General features: G+C 41.7%; 2 protein-coding genes and 1 long non-coding RNA gene across 11 annotated transcripts in view; 1 reads left to right on the top strand and 2 right to left on the bottom strand.

The window, feature by feature from the left end:
- Positions 1-7,575, bottom strand: part of LOC139565870 (myosin-binding protein C, slow-type-like) — a 41,314-nt gene extending 33,739 nt beyond the window's left edge. For 3 of the 8 annotated variants that reach the window (XM_071386493.1, XM_071386498.1, XM_071386496.1), the window contains exon 1: positions 2,761-3,039. In XM_071386493.1, coding sequence (XP_071242594.1) covers positions 2,761-2,782 — 22 coding nt within the window. In that variant the 5' untranslated portion in view covers positions 2,783-3,039. Of the gene's footprint in view, positions 1-2,760; positions 3,040-7,466 lie in introns of those variants that run through there. The other 5 variants (XM_071386495.1, XM_071386497.1, XM_071386499.1 and 2 more) reach the window with 3 other exon arrangements.
- A 5,669-nt stretch (positions 7,576-13,244) lies between these two features.
- Positions 13,245-18,106, bottom strand: LOC139565622 (transcription factor Spi-C-like). 2 transcript variants are annotated; one of them, XM_071386068.1, is made up of 5 exons: positions 18,028-18,106; positions 15,007-15,094; positions 14,697-14,800; positions 14,420-14,519; positions 13,245-14,223 (listed from the first exon to the last, which is right to left on the bottom strand). In XM_071386068.1, exons 3-5 carry the CDS (start codon positions 14,760-14,762, stop codon positions 13,724-13,726), a joined length of 666 nt encoding a protein of 221 aa, XP_071242169.1. In that variant the 5' UTR covers positions 14,763-14,800; positions 15,007-15,094; positions 18,028-18,106; the 3' UTR covers positions 13,245-13,723. The 2 variants fall into 2 exon arrangements, with proteins under 2 accessions (XP_071242169.1, XP_071242168.1); XM_071386067.1 differs by lacking the exon at positions 18,028-18,106 and adding an exon at positions 15,249-15,348.
- Positions 13,836-14,551, top strand: LOC139565624 (uncharacterized). The gene is made up of 2 exons (XR_011672950.1): positions 13,836-13,973; positions 14,379-14,551. It is a non-coding gene; the product is annotated as an uncharacterized lncRNA (long non-coding RNA).
- Positions 18,107-19,314: the final 1,208 nt, after the last annotated feature.

The raw sequence follows: 19,314 nt of genomic DNA, 5'->3' as shown, positions 1-19,314 counted from the left end.
ACACATGCATCAATGGAGATCATGGACCGCAGAGAAAGGTTTTGTTTCACCTCAGTGAACTCCCCAGTGCAGCTGACCACGCTGCAGGTATCTTCAGCTGTCACCCCTGCTGCTGTGCAGACAGATGGGCTCATGGTGACCCCAACGAGTGCCAAGCTGCCGTCTCTTCTTAATATAGACCCCGAGAACTTTTGAATGTGCACCTTTTATCAACACCCCTTCTTTGTGACTATTGTGTGTCAGTCGGACCGGCGGTCCACATAAGGGATAGTGTCCGTTCGTTGCAGAATGACAAACTCTTGATTCCTAGGAGCGCTGAGAATGAGTGCTGCTAGAAGTGAAGAGGCCACAGAAAGGAACTCCTGATGACCTCAGTGTGGATGTGGGGCTGTGGTTTGAAGATTAACAGCCGACAGGGTCTCCCTGTGTTGTTTACCTAAAGGCTTGATTTATGTGGAGTGGAATTCGGAAAGCGACGACCATGCTGTCTGAGGTAACGGAGCAGGGAGAGTGATGGGGGCTGAGCGATTGTAAATATACCGAGGTGAGGATGAGGGCTTTCTTCCCACTGAAACCCAAAACTTTTGCTGAGAGCAGGCAGTGTAGTGGATGATGCTGGTCTTTTGACTCTGGGTGGGAGTGGCCTGAGTGAATCATCATCTAAAATGATGGTGTGACAATGGCGGGTGGTGAGGGAGAAAGTGAGGGAGTGAGAGTGCAATAGAGAGAGCGAGAGACAGCAAGCGAGAGAGGATTAAAAGTCCGCTCATTATGAACTATTTCAGGGACCAAGGAATCCAGGTCCCAAGAGCTCCATGGGTCACTCAGCAAGCCAGCCAGCCAGTCAGTCAGTCCGTCATCTCTCATCCTGCTTTTTAAAGACTTGGGTCTGCAGTCTAAACCAACACCATATCCAGCAGCCTCCTCCTATTCAGCTGTTCAGAGTCATTTATAACAACAATACTTTTTTCACAGTCATTTATCTAGTCTTCTGCAACAGAGCAGCTATTTATGGAAGGCGTTTGCGGTGGACTGGCATGCAACTGCCTCCCCTTCCCCTGTGTGTTTGTCTCAGACGGGATGATGAATGTTTATTATGGTGGATAAACTTTCTGCAGGCATCTCTCCTGTACTAATAAAACCCACTTTATAGTAGTGCTGTGTGTTATACGTGTACAACAGGAAGCTAAGCTGTCCAACAGTCTCATGGTACCTCACCCCAAAGAGATGTCGTAGATGTTAAACTTCTCCTAGCTCACCCAGCCTCTGCTACACCACATTGAGATGTTGACATTTATTGAGAGCCCTATCAAAGCAACACGGGCAAACAATAAACTGGTACTGAAATCTGATTGAGGCCAGTAAAGTGAATGGTATGTTTTTGTGCTCACAGCTGACTGTTTAAAGATGCCAAAAGGTGGATCGGACCGGTTGCTGCATAACTGGTCTAGTCCTCAAATTTATTGCCACCATATTTATTGAATAACTTCCATGAACGCAATCTCGCAAAGCCCTCTCATTCCAGCCTATAAGCCCCATTGTCCTGCAGGCGAGAGAAAACACAGGCAGAGTGGCTTGGATGTATGTGTGGAGAGAAGAGAGTGCGTACCATTTCTGATGTGCGAATACTGCTGCAGATAAAGCTACGGTCCACCAGAAGATAAACGGTTTATAATAAAACATTTTATTCACTCCGTTGTGGTGGTGTCCAAGCGATGAATATACTGTTCTGTTCCTGTACATGGGCATATCTTACTATTGAGCAAAGTTCCCAAAGACCTGAACTAATGGAGAAGAAGTACTAGCATAGCAGAATTACAGACAAGACGGACACAGAGTGATTAGGTCTATGCAGACAAGCAGCGATATGCTATTGAGGGCTCTGCCATAGAAAGGAGGAGTGAGATGAATATGGAGTTGAATATGGGGGATGGGTTTGGGATCTTGTTTGGCTTCTGCTGCACAATAACATGTCATCCACCCTGCCATCCATTCATCAGTCATCAGCAAGATCGAGGACAGAATGTATCCATTATCCGGAAGGCATCTTCATCCCAACACGATCCCAAGAGTCCATCCAGATTGCATCACCCTTCAGGGGTCTTCTTCGCTGGTGTCCAGCTCAGCCCAGCGCCACGCACCAGGGATCATCAACATTCTTCCACCAGGGCTCATCACGTCTCCCTCCAGTGGGCTCCTAATCACCATGAGACCACTGTCCATCATGCCAACAGCAGCAACAACAGTTTTTTTTTTTTATAAACCTTCATCTCAGATGAGGTAGAAACATCCGAGCAGAAATACAGTACTGTTGTCGCCAAAGACACTTTCTCAATTACCGTGAGCAAACTCCTGGTAACTCTCAAAGTAGGGTTTGGAGAACTTAGACCAGAACTTTTGTCTAGTGCTAAATAGCTACTCAATAAGGCCAACAAACGAATAAAACAAACACCAAAATAAACAATGCAAAATCAATATGTTGCCCTTATTTACACAAGAAAAAAGAATTAAGGGTTAATGGAACTTTTCCTCATAGTATATGCCAGTAGAGAAAATCAACCAGTAACTACAACATGAACGTAAAAGAACATGTGCATTACAATTATCAGTCCGTTATCAGCCGTTGTTAATACACTAAACAAGCAGGATCCTAGATGCAGCCTGAAATTCTAACAAAGCGTTGATTCAGGACAGGTTGTACAGTACAGTTTGCTGAAATCCTTTCTGTACACTCAGTGACGAGAACAGGGGCGCTCCTACCTTTCTTTGTGGGCTCTGGCATCTTGAGCCGGGTCCCAAGAAAAGCGTCAACGAATGAAAAGCTGCAGGTAGGTAGGTGCCTTCAGATCAGCGTGATTGTACGGGAGGCCAGGTGGGACACGGGAGCCCTCAGTCCAGAGGGAGAGAGATAAAGATGGGCGACCACCAGGGAAATTCTCTGGGACCCTCAGACCAGAGTGATGGGAAGAGATGAGGAGGGCACAGTGTGGGACAGTATGGGAATCTCAATTGGGGAGAGGCGGCACAGTGACACATCTAGAGGAGTCGGGCTTCCTGTCTTTATATAGCAGGGCAGCAGGCCCCTCCTCTCTCTAGCTGACAGTACAGCTCCATCCTGCCCCCAGCATCACTGTCCTCACTGGCCTCTATGCCAGCTCTATAGGCTGCTCTCCCAGGGATTCGGTGTGATGCTGGGTGGGGAGACTCTGGCAGAGGTGTGGTTCTTATTCTAAAGGCTCTAATTCCTCATCCAAACAGTGGTGGATCCAAATGATTGGTTTCTAATGATTGTCAGATGAAAGGATGCTGAGGTTAGCACTATGACGTACATAACTGGCCAGCCGCCAGTATACTTTGAATTTCACACTGGCCCCTCAGGGCTGTGTGGCATCAAATGTCTTGCTGTACAGGTGTGATGTAATCTGATAGGGGTACATACGCTACTATCCTGGAACTCTAAAATACCATGTCAAAACCGGTACAGATAACACACTGTTTGTGAAATAGATGCACTTTTAGGAGTAATACATGTATGCACGTTCAAAAAACAGAATTGGGACAGAACATTTAAACTGTGGCTTAATTAATTATTGTAATATATAGAAGGCAGACAGAGGCTCTTGGACCATCCGTTGCCTATACAGTATCAAAATAAACAGCACATTGGGAATACAACATTTTGTTGATTTATTTAGTGTTCCGTGAACTGGATGCCACCATTGCCCAGGCTATCAACCCTGAATGAGGTGGACATTGTGTGTGTGGGGCAAAAAAAAATCAGTAGGGTTGCCAAAATCCTGGAACTTTCAATAAATTCCCTGGTTTTCCCAGAATCCAGGTTGGAGGATTCCCAGAGACAGGCGGTAATAAGCAGGACATCTGGAACCCTTCAACCAGGATTTCTGGAAAACCAGGGAATTTATTGAACGTTCTAGGAATTTTGCAACCCTACGCATCAGTCTGGGTTCCGGAATGCAAACAGTAGCGAACAAAATAAGGCAATGAGGGAGGAGACTGGTCAGTTAGGAACCGTGGTAAATAGGGCATAAAAGCCAGTGAGACATTTCGGGCGTGAGATTAATCTGATAGTTCCTGATGATTCAGTCACATTCGTTAGGCCTATACCAAGAGCTATTTGAGTGACTTTGTGGGTTCGCTGCAAATAAAAAGATTGAGAAGACAAGCTTATACAGTGGGGCAAAAAAGTATTTAGTCAGCCACCAATTGTGCAAGTTCTCCCACTTAAAAATATGAGAGAGGCCTGTAATTTTCATCATAGGTACACTTCAACTATGACAGACAAAATGAGAAGAAAAAAATCCAGAAAATCACATTGTAGGATTTTTAATGAATTTATTTGCAAATTATGGTGGAAAATAAGTATTTGGTCAATAACAAAAGTTTCTCAATACTTTGTTATATACCCTTTGTTGGCAATGACAGAGGTCAAACGTTTTCTGTAAGTCTTCACAAGGTTTTCACACACTGTTGCTGGTATTTTGGCCCATTCCTCCATGTAGATCTCCTCTAGAGCAGTGATGTTTTGGGGCTGTTGCTGGGCAACACGAACTTTCAACTCCCTCCAAAGATTTTCTATGGGGTTGAGATCTGGAGACTGGCTAGGCCACTCCAGGACCTTGAAATGCTTCTTACGAAGCCACTCCTTCGTTGCCCGGGCGGTGTGTTTGGGATCATTGTCATGCTGAAAGACCCAGCCACGTTTCATCTTCAATGCCCTTGCTGATGGAAGGAGGTTTTCACTCAAAATCTCACGATACATGGCCCCATTCATTCTTTCCTTTACACGGATCAGTCGTCCTGGTCCCTTTGCAGAAAAACAGCCCCAAAGCATGATGTTTCAACCCCCATGCTTCACAGTAGGTATGGTGTTCTTTGGATGCAACTCAGCATTCTTTGTCCTCCAAACACGGCGAGGTGAGTTTTTACCAAAAAGTTATATTTTGGTTTCATCTGACCATATGACATTCTCCCAATCTTCTTCTGGATCATCCAAATGCTCTCTAGCAAACTTCAGACGGGCCTGGACATGTACTGGCTTAAGCAGGGGGACACGTCTGGTACTGCAGGATTTGAGTCCCTGGCGGCGTAGTGTGTTACTGATGGTAGGCTTTGTTACTTTGGTCCCAGCTCTCTGCAGGTCATTCACTAGGTCCCCCCGTGTGGTTCTGGGATTTTTGCTCACCGTTCTTGTGATCATTTTGAACCCACGGGGTGAGATCTTGCGTGGAGCCCCAGATCGAGGGAGATTATCAGTGGTCTTGTATGTCTTCCATTTCCTAATAATTGCTCCCACAGTTGATTTCTTCAAACCAAGCTGCTTACCTATTGCAGATTCAGTCTTCCCAGCCTGGTGCAGGTCTACAATTTTGTATCTGGTGTCCTTTGACAGCTCTTTGGTCTTGGCCATAGTGGAGTTTGGAGTGTGACTGTTTGAGGTTGTGGACAGGTGTCTTTTATACTGATAACAAGTTCAAACAGGTGCCATTAATACAGGTAACGAGTGGAGGACAGAGGAGCCTCATAAAGAAGAAGTTACAGGTCTGTGAGAGTCAGAAATCTTGCTTGTTTGTAGGTGTCCAAATACTTATTTTCCACCATAATTTGCAAATAAATTCATAAAAAATCCTACAATGTGATTTTCTGGATTTTTTTTTCTCATTTTGTCTGTCATAGTTGAAGTGTACCTATGATGAAAATTACAGGCCTCTTTCATCTTTTTAAGTGGGAGAACTTGCACAATTGGTGGCTGACTAAATACTTTTTTGCCCCACTGTATAGACTTTATGCCAAGTGTCAGAGATCTGTGTAATCCTCGAGGGATGCTGTCCAAGTAAGTAGGCCTGCCTGCGGGGCCAATAAATACCGGAGAGCTGCCTGGGCGGTGGTTATATGGCCTATAGTTAGAAAGCTGTCATGAACCTTGACATTTGACATATCCGACATGGAAAGAGGGTTTGATAGAGAATTTTGAGATTGGTGCGGTTGCTAGGAGGCTAATTAACCTTTTAGCACGTCGGGTGAGTGATACATCAGGCAGAGAGGCTGTGACGATTCAGTCAACAAGGCTTAAAGCTGTTGGGACTTAAAAGGAGAGGTCATCTTGGTGCTTTTATAAAACACACAATGAGGGCTTCTTATTGTGGGCAGTCTCAGGCTCCTGCTGAGACTTAACATAACATAACCACTCAACACCAGGATCCCATTTCCCCAACACTTAATTTGTTCCTGAAAACTGTTCCACTGCATCTTGTGCTATCATTCACTCAGTGTATCAACAACATACCAACGTGTGGCCAATATCAGCGCAGTGCTGCCCTTGTCCATTGAACACAAAAGACCACAGAAGACTGTTGACTATCTGAAACAACATCTCTGCCTGCAGCCTTTCAGGCTATCCTATTGAAATGGGACAGTAAAGCCCTTCATAAAGAAACCCTGCAACTAATTTGTCGAATCTCTGCATATGTCCTGCACACCTACTACGCACATTGTCTCCTAATAACGTGAAAGACTTGAATGATTCACACCAGACAGATTTCATGAAGAAAAAAATGTGTCCTTACTTAGGCCTAGTGTTAGGTGACTGCCTTCACCTAACAAGTATGTGGCCTTTCTTGGTAACAGACACACACAAGCTCTGTACCCCATTTATAACTCAGAGTGGGCTCCAGTGGTAAATGCAAGGCTTAGGGCAGTATCATGTGGGTCTGCTACAAAGAGCACACAAAACCATTTGGAATTGCTTGGTCTGGGCAGGAGTTGGCATCACAGGGGAGATTTAGCCATGAGGTCACCCTTGCGAACTGATAGGAACAACCAGGGGTAAACAGCGCCCCTCAGTGGAACTACACTGACCCTTGCTGGTCACACAAGGGCATAACAGCTCTTACCATTCTACCCATTAAACACATGATGAAACTAACACCAACACATACACATGACATGCTCCCAGGCATGTACACATGCAGACCAATAGTATGTAGACATACTCTAGTCAATGGTTACATCAAATTGTTAACCTTACACAAAAGGAGAGATGACAATCATACAGACCAGGCAAAGGATCACACTCAGCCAAGAGACTGCTATTACAGTGATGCTCATTACCGCATAATTCTGTTCCCAGAGGAGAATGGCCCATTTTAAACGTTGAGGGTAGGATGGAAAGTAGACTATAAATAGACTCACTTCTTCCTCCGTATGGTGATGGAACTCCCCATGCTCTGATCAAATGTCTCTCTGACTTAAGGGCGAACTTTTTTAAAGGTTATCTATCTGGATTTCGGCTATCGGATAGGATTAAATGCAAAAAAATTGAATGAATAGAAGGGGGGTCTCCAAGACAATGATTAATCCATTCTGTTGTTATGTATTTAATCCTATCCGATAGGCGAAATACAAAAAAAACTAGGCCTATGAAAGAAAATGCAGTAGCCCGAACTCACCTCGCACTCTGCAGCGTTGTCTCAACTGGTTTTTACGTATAAGCAATAGGCCTACATACTTTTTTCAAAGAAACGTTTATCAGGTGAAAACATGGCATCTCTCCATCGTGTCAACAGTTATTATACCTCAGTGGTGTCAACAGCTGGGCAGGTGAGATTAATAATTATGCACGCGCTCCACGGTGGCCACAGATTTTTCCCGCGTGAATTTAGTTCCAATCATGCAAATGTCGAGACTTGACTCGAGAAACATAATTACATTTAGTTGAAAACGGAATGGATTATGTAATTTCATGAATTGAAAATGCATAAATACCAAACTAGTCCCCCGACATGGTCACGACTCATGTGGTTTGGGTATGTGTTTCAATTACATAATTTTTCATGAGTTTTATTAGACTTTATTAACATTTAACAAGAAAGAAACATAAGTAAACATTATGAAACATAAATATTATAAAATATATATTATAAACTGGGGTGGTTCGATCCCTGAATGTTGATTGGCTGAAATCCGTGGTATATTTAAGCAATAAGGCACAGGGGTGTGGTATTTGGCCAGTATTTCACGGCTAAGACATGTTCTTTTGCACAACGCAACATGGTGGGCCTGGATACAGCCCTTAGCCGTGGTATATTGGCCATATACGACAAACCCCAGAGGTGCCTTATTGTAATTATAAACTGGTTACCAACGTAGTTAGAGCAGTTCAAATATTTGTTTTGTCATACCCGTCGTATACGGTCTGATATACCACGGCTGTCAGCCAATCATCATTCAGGGCTCGAACCACCGAGTTTATAACAGACCTTATACCAAGGGTTTGACAAAACATTTATTTTTACTCTTCTAATTACGTTGGTTTATGGCCAATTTACAATGGCTAAGGGCTGTATCCAGGGTTGCGTCTTGCCTAAGAACAGCCCTTAGCCGTGGTATATTAGCCATATACCACACCCTCTCGAGTCTTATTACCTAAATATACACTGAGTATATAAAGCATTAATTGATTTAGGCTATAGATTTGTATCAGAAGCTAGGCCTGCTGTGTGAGATTTTACAGGTACAGTTGAAGTCGGAAGTTTGCATACACTTACATCATTTTTCAACCACTCCACAAATTTCTTGTTAACAACTATAGTTTTGGCAAGTCGGTTAGGACATCTACTTTGTGTATGAGACAAGTCATTTTTCCAACAATTGTTTACAGACAGATTATTTCACTTATAATTCACTGTATCACAATTCCAGTGAGTCAGAAGTTTACATACTAAGTTGACTGTGCCTTTAAACAGCTTGGAAAATTCCAGAAAATTATGTCATGGCTTTAGAAGCTTCTGATAGGCTAATTGACATAATTTGAGTCAATTGGAGGTGTACCTGTGGATGTATTTCAAGGCCTACCTTCAAACTCAGTGCCTCTTTGCTTGTAATCATGGGAAAATCAAAAGAAATCAGCCAAGACATCAGAAAAGAAATTGTAGACCTCCACAAGTCTGGTTCATCCTTGGGAGCAATTTTCAAATGTCTGAAGGTACCACGTTCATCTGTACAAACAATAGTACGCAAGTATAAACACCATGGGACCACGCAGCCATCACACCGCTCAGGAAGGAGACGCGTTCTGTCTCCTAGAGATGAACGTACTTTGGTGCGAAAAGTGCAAATCAATCCCAGAACAACAGCAAAGGACCTTGTGAAGATGCTGGAGGAAACAGGTACAAAAGTATCTATATCCACAGTAAAATGAGTCCTATATCGACATAACTCAAAGGCCGCTCAGCAAGGAAGAAGCCACTGCTCCAAAACTGCCATATAAAAGCCAGACTACGGTTTGCAACTGCACATGGGGACAAAAATCATACTTTTTGGAGAAATGTCCTCTGGTCTGATGAAACAAAAATGGAACTGTTTGGCCATAATGACTATCGTTATGTTTGCAGGAAGAAGGGGGAGGCTTGCATGCCGAAGAACACCATCCCAACCGTGATGCACGGGGGTGGCAGCATCATGTTGTGGGGGTGCTTTGCTGTAGGAGGGACTGGTGCACTTCACAAAATAGATGGCATCATGAGAGAGGAAAATTATGTGGATATATTAAAGCAACATCTCAAGACATCAGTCAGGAAGTTAAAGCTTGGTCACAAATGGGTCTTCCAAATAGACAATGACCCCAAGCATACTTCCAAAGTTGTTGTAAAATGGTTTATGGACCACAAAGTCAAGGTATTGGAGTGGCCATCACAAAGCCCTGACCTGAATCCTATAGAAAATGTGTGGGCAGAACTGAAAAAGCGTGTGCGAGCAAGGAGGCCTACTAACTTGACCCAGTTACACCAGCTCTGTCCGGAGGAATGGGCCAAAATTCCCCCAACTTATTGTGGGAAGCTTGTGGAGGCTACCCGAAACGTTTGACCCAAGTTAAACAATTTAAAGGCAATGCTACCAAATACTAATTGAGTGTATGTAAACTTCTGACCCACTGGGAATGTGATGAAAGAAATAAAAGCTGAAATAAATCATTCTCTCTACTATTATTCTGATATTTCACATTCTTTAAATAAAGTGGTGATCCTAACTGACCTAAGACAAGGAATTTTTACTAGGATTAAATGTCAGGAATTGTGAAAAACTGAGTTGAAATGTATTTGGCTAAGGTGTATGTAAACTTCCGACTTCAACTGTTCTGACTGGCTTTTGCTATAGGATACTACACTGAGTGTACAAAACATTAAGGACACCTGCTCTATCCATGACAGACTGACCTGTTGAATTCAGGTGGAAGCTTTGATCCCTCATTGATGTCACTTGTTAAATCCACTTCAATCAGTGTAGATGAAGGGGAGGAGACAGGTTAAAGAATACTTTTTATGCCTTGAGACAATTGAGACAAGAATTGTGTATGTGTGCCATTCAGAGGGTGAATGAGCAAGACAAAATATTTAAGTGACTTTGAACAGGGTATGGTAGTAGGTTCCAGGCGCACCGGTTTGTGTTAAGAACTTCGACACTGCTGGGTGTTTCACGCTCAAAAGTTTCCCATGTATATCAAGAATGGTCCACCACCCAAAGGACATCCAGCCAACTTGACACAACTGTGGGAAGCATTGGAGTCAACATGGGCCAACATCCCTGTGGAACGCTTTCAACACCTTGTAGGCTGCAACTCAATATTAGGAGGAAGGTGTTCCTGTATAGTCAGTGTATATGTGCATAATATATGTAAATGTATAAGTATGTATAATACTTATATGCTCATATGTGTGACACATGTAGTATTCAAATGTTTATTACATATACACTGAGTATACCAAACATTAGAAACACCTTCCTAATATTGAGTTGCATACCCTGTTCAAAAGCACTTATTTTGTCTTGCCCATTCACCCCTTGAATGGCACACATACACAATCCATGTCTCAATTGTCTCAAGGCTTAAAAATCCTTCTTTAACCTGTCTCCTCCACTTCATCTACACGGATTGAAGTGGATTTAACAAGTGACATCAATAAGGGATCATAGCTTTCACATGGATTCAGCTGGTCAGTCTGTCATGGATAGAGTAGGTGTCCTTAATGCTTTGTACACTCAGTGTAGTATCCTATAGCAAAAGCTTACACTACATGCCAGTCACATACCTCTGTCTGTGTAAAATCTCACACAGCAGGCCTAGCTACTGATAAAAATCTACAGACTAAATCAAGTCAGTCTTCAAATGATTGATGATTGAATTGATGATGATCGAATTGATGCTTGATATTTACAATAGATTACAGTTTTTCATGTGGAAATGTGTCCTTTACAGTTTTCCCTGATGGCACTTCCGCAAGGCACTCAAGGTTGGTCTGCTGAACTGATAGGTCAGTTTCTTCTTCACCTTGAAGATCTCTCCAGACCGGGCGTAGTTCCTCAGCGCCCTGGACATCTTCTGGTAGGTCATGGGCCTCCTGTTGCCTTTCCTCTGCCCCCAGAGTGCTGCTACCTGTTCCTTGTTCCGGGAAGAGAAGCTGAACACTCCGTCTGCTGCCGCTGGCACCCAGGAAATGCAGTGGGTCATGCCAAGGTTCTCCAGCATCTCAAACAAGAAGTGAAACAGACGCACCTTTCTACCTGTAACCACAGTAACAATGATAAGATAGAGTGGAGCGGTTAACAATATCCCGTCATAATTGATAATAAAAATCCCTTTGTGAGATGACCAGCTGTGATGGTGTTCAGTGGTAAAGTTGTAAACATTTAGCTCATTTTATATGTATGTAAAACGTACAGAGATAAGCGGTGTATGGTACCATTGTCCTTTACAGTTAAAGGCAGGTCTCTTTAGGCATTGGTCCCTCAGGGCAGCATGAGCTCCAGTGGCAGTATCTGCTAACCACAAAAAGGGAAGTTGCCTCTCTCACCAGGTCCAGTGTGGTGTGTGGGTGCTGGTCTTGCTGGCATAGTATGTGGCAATGTGTGGTCTGTCCCTTTCTCAGGCGGTGTAGTGTTGTTTTGGTCCAGTAGTGTTGTTGGGTAGCCACCATGTGATTGCATAGCCTGAAAAACAAGTTTTTTTTAACCAACTGAGTTGTATGACTGAGACAAGCAGAACATCACCCAATTAGCTATAGCCATATACTGTGTATCTTTCACAGATCAAAGTGCTGTCTATGACAGGCTGACCTAAGCATCATGGGGAGGCTTATATCATTGAATGCGTACCTTTTCCTCATGGCACCAGTGATCACAACAAGTTTCACCAGAGTTTCCTTCCATTGTCACTGGTGTAGGCAAAGCACAGACACCTCCCACTGCAATAGTGTAGAACAAGAGGTGGCATTAAAAATATACAATAATCAATTTATTTGTGTGATTCATAACACTAATAGAGAATAACCTTTTTCTCCGCCATCTCTAGTGCCATGTCTGTAGTGTTCCTCCAGAAAGTCCAAAATCACCTCCAGATCTGTCTGGTTGTCTTCGAAAGAATTCTAACAAAGATAACCGATTCAAATTGCACAGCACTCACACATACAGTTCAGTTTGAAAGTGTGATGTCAAAATACATCACTGTGCAGTTATCCTTAAGCTTATAACGGTCTCATATTTACCATCGTTGTCGGATGCACATAGATTGCTGCAGTTACAGGTCCTGATCCCAGGTTTTTCACAGAGTTGTGTGTTAGATGAAATGCATGAAGGAACTGTGTGACACCCAGGCTTTTATTATGCCTTCTCAACATGACAGCCAGTTGGGGCTGCCTTGCTTATCGCCTGGCCTGCACTACTCACCACAACTAGGCTACCGTAAATAAACCTTCACCACAGGAACAATGACCACCACCCCACAAAGCCCACCACCAGAGAAGCACTGTCTCCCAGGACTGACCACATCCTCACCGCTGGGCAAGATAAGAGCAGCCATGGGTTCTCTTGACAGGAAAACAGCACTTATCACAATGGTTTGCCTTTTGGGATAGAGATACACCTTGTGTTCATGTCTTACAGAGTGTGGATTGATGGGGAATTGTGAGTGAGGGGTAGACAGTGTTGTTATTGCCGTTGCACAAGCAGACATATTTGGCTCATTCAACAAAGTTCATGGTTTTCTCTTTTTTTTCCTCTTTTTTTCCTAGGACACAACAAGGATGGGACACTTGTTGGAACTCATGACATTTTCACCATTGTTAGGTAAGCAAGAATAGCACAGTTATGAAGTCAGTGTTGAAGTTAGTGTTGACGCAGTGATGAATAATTCATTGCCAAAAATGAAAGCGTATACACAGTACAAACACAAATTATACAAACATTATTTATTAAAATACATCAATGTGTGTGAGATACAAAGGATTTAAATTCATTATTTACAAAATGACATGCAGTAATACATGTTCATATTTGAAACCAACATTTTAGATATTTCCCTTTACATGTACAGTACCCACACCGAATGCTTATAACTGGTTGACAGTTCTCATAGGAATTTAAAAAATATATATTTTCATTATTTACATATTCAATGATCCACAATACCTGATCAATGGTCATTACATTTTCTTTTAAATTTTCTTTTAAATGGCATAACTAACGGAGAGTAAACATTTTTACATTTTCTTTACCGTGACTGTTACGTTTCCTGACACCCATAACACAATGGCTGCATAACAAGCCCCAGTTGTTGGCCCCCACAAAAGTATGCAGGAGTAGCCGTATGAATTGACAGCTAGCTAAAGCAGCTTTTAACCTCTGTTATTTTCCACAGTGATATTACCTGAGTTCACGCCTTGGTGACTGTGGATGAAGTGAAGGTTGTGGCAAGATCACAGTCTCCCTGGAGGGAGTAATGTCCATACCAGCTGTGCCAGTCAGGTGCAGCAGCAGAGCCATAGTAAGCCTGTTCAGCTGGGGCATGCTGCTGGTGGAGGAGCACCTCCCGCCCAGGGTGGCCAGCCCCGGGGTGCCCGGCGGGGGGAATGACGTGACTGATGCCCCCAAGCCTTTGGATGATCGACGGGTTGAACTGGTAGGTGAGTTTGCGGCGCACCTTTACGATCTCACCCGTTCGGCTGTAGTTGCGCAGCGCCCGTGCCATCTTCTGATAGGTCATGGTCTTGCGGTTGCCCTTGCGCTTGCCCCAGCACTCGGCCAACTTCTCTTTGTTCTTGGAGATGAAGTGGAAGGTGCCGCTGCCACGGTCCGTCCACTGGATGGAGTCAGCCGTGTTGGGATCGCCCAGAGCCTCATGCAGGTACTCATAAAGACGCAGCTTCTTGCGACCTGATGAGATGAAAAGGTTGAATTTAGTTATAATAAAATCATAAACAGGCAGAGATTCAGTTGTAACGATGTCAATTTGATACTTGGCAATCAAAAATCTGAGAAACATGTTCAATTCCAGCATGTGTGGTTGTACTCTCTGACATTTCTTACAGACATTGTCAACACTCATCGCTGATGGCCAAACACTGCTCACCTTTGCCGTTCCTCGGTTGCGGTGCGATGGAGTAGAACTGGGGGTAGTCCATGGTTACAGATGGACCCAGTGAGTCGTAAGGAACAACATGAGGCCATGACTGGCAGGACGAGGAGAGAAAAACTGGTCAGGTGAGTCACATTCACATGAGACATGACACATGCATGTACTGTAACCATACATCACAGTTGTGCAAACTTGGAGAAGTCAGTCAATAGTACTATACTGGTAAAATACAATCACTTGTTCTGTACACTCACTTGTTCTGTACACTCACCGTTTGCTCATTCCAGTCATATGGACCTGGCACATCAAAAGGGTGGGTGATGGGGTAGCAGCACATTATGCTCGATCGCGTTGGAGGCTCAAAGTACTTATACTCTAAGTAGAGGGAGAAAAATATACTCATTGAATAGAGTCTTCACTGCCAGAACCAATGAGACTAAAATGTATTGAATAATTTTTCTGTAATGCTCAATACAAAGAAAATATTAACAATAATGTCCGTGCCTAATATAATGATGGTGATTGTTAGCATTCAGATTTAAATCTGGTTTTCTGGAATGAGTTTTGAAGTGTAAGTTTACCTGTATCACAATACGGATCGTCAGAGTGCCGTTGAATCACATCAATTGCATCCTGGAAGTGCTGGTTGATGTCATTATCCAGGGAGCTCTAGGAAAACATCGATAACATGCAATCAACTACAATGTCGTAATTAGGAGAAAAGTTAAGCTACAGAATGAATAGGAATAAATGCCTTATTCTAAAACAACATGGAATGTATTCAAAATAAAACTAAATTGATCTTCAATCCGTCATGACTCACCATTTTGGATATTTGAGTGTAAACTTCAGACAAGGCAAGCAGTGTCTGACCACTGTCTGTGTGAGATGGATGTACTTGTGCAAGTGTATATATAGTGGTGTTAGCCCCAATATTCACCTTTCGGCTAAAACGAAGTGTCAGATAAAGAGATTGGTCGATTTAAATGTGTCAACGTCAATTCGTGGTTGGCAACACTTCTCTTTTTGGAAGAGCAGATCAGATACACCTCCCACAATCACTCTTTCACACTGTGACTAGATCAGATCACATGAATAACAATAACCTCTCTTATGACTTCATTTATCCAGGAATATCTTCCAATAGCATTCTAATTAGCATTTCTGGGTAGATATTTATTAACATACATATTATCTTATCATAAATGCTCTTCAGTAAATATAGACTTTACTGTAAATTGAAATCTGAGAACCTTGAACTGCTGGGTGAAATGTCTATATAATTTCCATTATATCTTCAGTGTTTTAAGTGTATTGTATGACATGGCTAACACTTACAGAGCCTATAGAAAGTCTACACTCCCTTTCACTTTTTTTTCACAATATGATGCGCTACAAAGTGGGGTTGAAATAGATTTAATTGTCATTTTTTGTCATTGATCTATGCAAAATACTCCATAATGTCAAAGTGAAAAGAAAATTCTACACATTTTTACAAATTAATAAAATTGAATAACTAAAATATAGTTGTTGCATTTCAAGCACATATTCAACTACAAAGACTAGGGAGATTTTCGAAAGCCTAATAAAGAAGGTCAGTGCTTGGTAGATGGGCAACAATAACAAATCAGACATTGAATATATCTTTAAGCATGGTCAAGTTAATAGTAATGCTGTGGATGATGTATTAAACCACCCAGACACATCAAAGATGCAGTCGTCCTTCTGAACTGAGCTGCAGGACAGGAAGGAAACTGCTTAGTGATGTCACCACGAGCCCATTGATGATTTTTAAAACAGCTACAGAGTTCAATGGCTGTGATGGGAGACAACAGGATCAACGTTGTAGTTGACTCCACAATAATTACCTAAATGACAGAGCGAAAAGAAGAATAAAATATACAGAATATGCATCCTGTGTTCAACAAGGCACTAAAGTAATACTGAGGGGAAAAAACACAGCAAAGGAATACACTTTTGGCCTAAATGCAAAACCTTATGTTTGTAGAAAATCCAACACATCACTGAGTAACTGCCTCCTTATTTTCAAGCATGGTGGTGGTTGCATCATGGTATGGGTATGCTTGACATTGGCAAAGACTGGGATGTTTTTCAGGATGAAAATTAACAGCATGGAGCTAAGCACAGGCAAAATCCTAAAGGACACTGGGAGAGGAATTCACCTTTCAGCAGGACAATAACCTAATCTACACTGGAGTTGCTTACCAAGAATACAGTGATGTTATAATGTTTTGACTTAAATTTGCTTGAAAACCTATGGCAAGACTTCAACTTCGCTGTCTAGCCATGATCCCCCAATACCTTGACAAAGCTTGAAGAATTTTGAAAAGAATAATGTGGGAATATTGCACAATCCAGGTGTGCAACGCTTTTATGAGACTTACCCAGAAAGAGTCACAGCTGTAATCGCTGCCAGAGGTGGTTCTAACATGCTTTGACTTAGGGGGGTGAATACTTATCTAATCAAGGTATATTAGTGTTTTATTTTTCATTCATCTTTTTTTTAAATTACATTTTTCTTCCACTTTGACATTACAGAATATGTGTAGATCATTGACAAAAAAAGTACAATTAAATAATTTTTTATCCCACTTTGTAACATAATAAAATGTGAAGAAAATCTAAGGAGGTGTAGATTTTCTATAGGTACTGTATCTCTAACCGAACTGCAGTCATTGACATCAAGTGATAAAAACCCTATTAGTTTTCCATTCTAAAGCCTGAGTATAAGCTCCATATAGCCTTTAGCCCATTTAGCCTTTTTTCATAGTAAATTATTATGGACACACTGGGGATGGCTCCTGATCTATCAAAAGTAGTGAAAAGTGTTGTATCATGTCTGGTAAATAGTTGATCTGTATTTCAGTAGATTAGCAATCTGTTGGTTTTAGAATTGATACAATTTTGCTGATTTATCCTGACTTGTAATGGATATTACTGTATGCCTAAAACAAACACAATAAGGTGTGCATGATGAGTGTTGATTTCAGCAGGAGACTGAAAAGTATATGATTAAAAACCATACTTCCCTAATTCTAATGATGGACTCATCTGCACCTGTTAAAACCTTGTGTAACGTGATTGCACCCTCTGAACCACTAGGGATTGCTAATGTACTCACCACAGTTTCTATATTTTTAACAGCATTTGTTGATTTAATTTTCACCCTTGATACTTCAAAGCATTAAATAAACTAGGTGATGATAAAAATAATAAAAATACAATACATAAGTACTGTAACTATAACTTGCTGTGAGTCGATTACATAGATTGAACCTTTTTGAGACGATTAACGTAATTATTAAATATTTCAGTAAATCAATGTGGGCCACACCATATGGTCACTGTGGCAACCATATGTTGTACAGCTATCACACATTTTTATAAATAGATATGTGTTGCTTGACTGGAACTGTGGAACTGATCTATGCATTATGGGTCAGACTTCTGACCTGAGTCATAAAAGCTATCGTTAATGATTCACGTATAAGTATTTGTCTTGTCCGCAAATCCCAACTCCTCCCTCTCCAAATAAACAAGGGATTTTTGAGAAGTTAATTTCTTAGATGCTGCCAACATACGTTTTAAATATCAACGGACTGACTCCTGAAGTTCCCCTTTCAGGTTCGCTGAGTGTGAATACAGCGGGGATCTTGCCTGGATGGGTAGATTAAAAGATTATGGACACAATGCAATAAAGATGCACAGATTATATCTATCCGTATCCCTAGCCTACACAATGGCATATACTGTAAAACCGCTGTCTACACTCACTGAACTAGACCATACATTTATATAACTAGCCAGTTTTTGGGTGCATGTGTGTGCGTGTGTATAGATGTGCGTGTGCTTGTGTGGGGTTTTCTCTCTGTGACTAGGATTGCTTGAACGCTAGAAACCACGGTACCTAAATGTTCCCCCCCTCTAGTTTTCTTTCCATTGTACACATTAACATGGTCAAACTTCTATCAAAAGTAAACTATAAATCAATAACAACAACCATGCAACCAATAATGCAGGCTCTCTTGACTCCCTCTATTTACTAAATGTATTTGTATAGATTGTGATCAAGTACATGTTTTGATTATAACATCACAGCTATAGTTCTAACAATTAACCCATAGCAGGAAGAATGAGGTTGAAATATTTACCTGAGAGCGGTCTGTGCGTGCGTGGTTGTGTATGAGTGCGTGTCTGTGCCAAGGTGTTTACATTTAATCATAAAGCAGCCATGAGGGCGCTTTATCTCTTCAAACAAAGAAGCATTTTTCTTCCCGTTCTCTGCAGGCTCTATTGAAAAAGTCTATTTATATCAACACCAATGAGGGAAGGGCAGTGTAACCGCAACACGGTCGACACCTATTCAACTTCTTTATTTACTGGCACTCAATGAAAATCAAGAAGTACTAAAGCCACTGACACAGATTAGATCAGTGGAATAAAGTTTGTGAGGCAACAGGGTTGTAATACTATATCAGTGAGATCATGTTATGGTCGGGGCATATATTTAGATTATGGATGTTGAGTTTCTTTTGTTATTTTGTATAATTTTTTGTTCTGAAAGAATGTATTTTCTTCTCACTATAACTGTAGATGCCACTGGTTCCTATTAACGGAGAAGGAATGAATTTGAGACAGTCAATGTCAACAGTGTAGATAACCTTTGGCTTGTGGTCAAATATGCATAGAGAAAATTTAATCACGTGTACTATATAGAAAAAAATATGATGTATATCTCTGAGATTGTTTTATATATAATTTCAAATGAAATAATACAGAATTAATAACTTAATTTCTACTCTTTCCATTTGAAATTTTAGCCAGTGAATCCATGGACATGGAAATGTGAATATGAGTCACTTATAATT

This window comes from Salvelinus alpinus, chromosome 37, assembly GCF_045679555.1.
Source record: "Salvelinus alpinus chromosome 37, SLU_Salpinus.1, whole genome shotgun sequence".
NCBI lineage: Eukaryota > Metazoa > Chordata > Actinopteri > Salmoniformes > Salmonidae > Salvelinus > Salvelinus alpinus.
The sequence above is the reverse complement of the archived record's forward strand: the minus strand, read 5'-3'. Positions and strand labels throughout refer to the sequence as shown.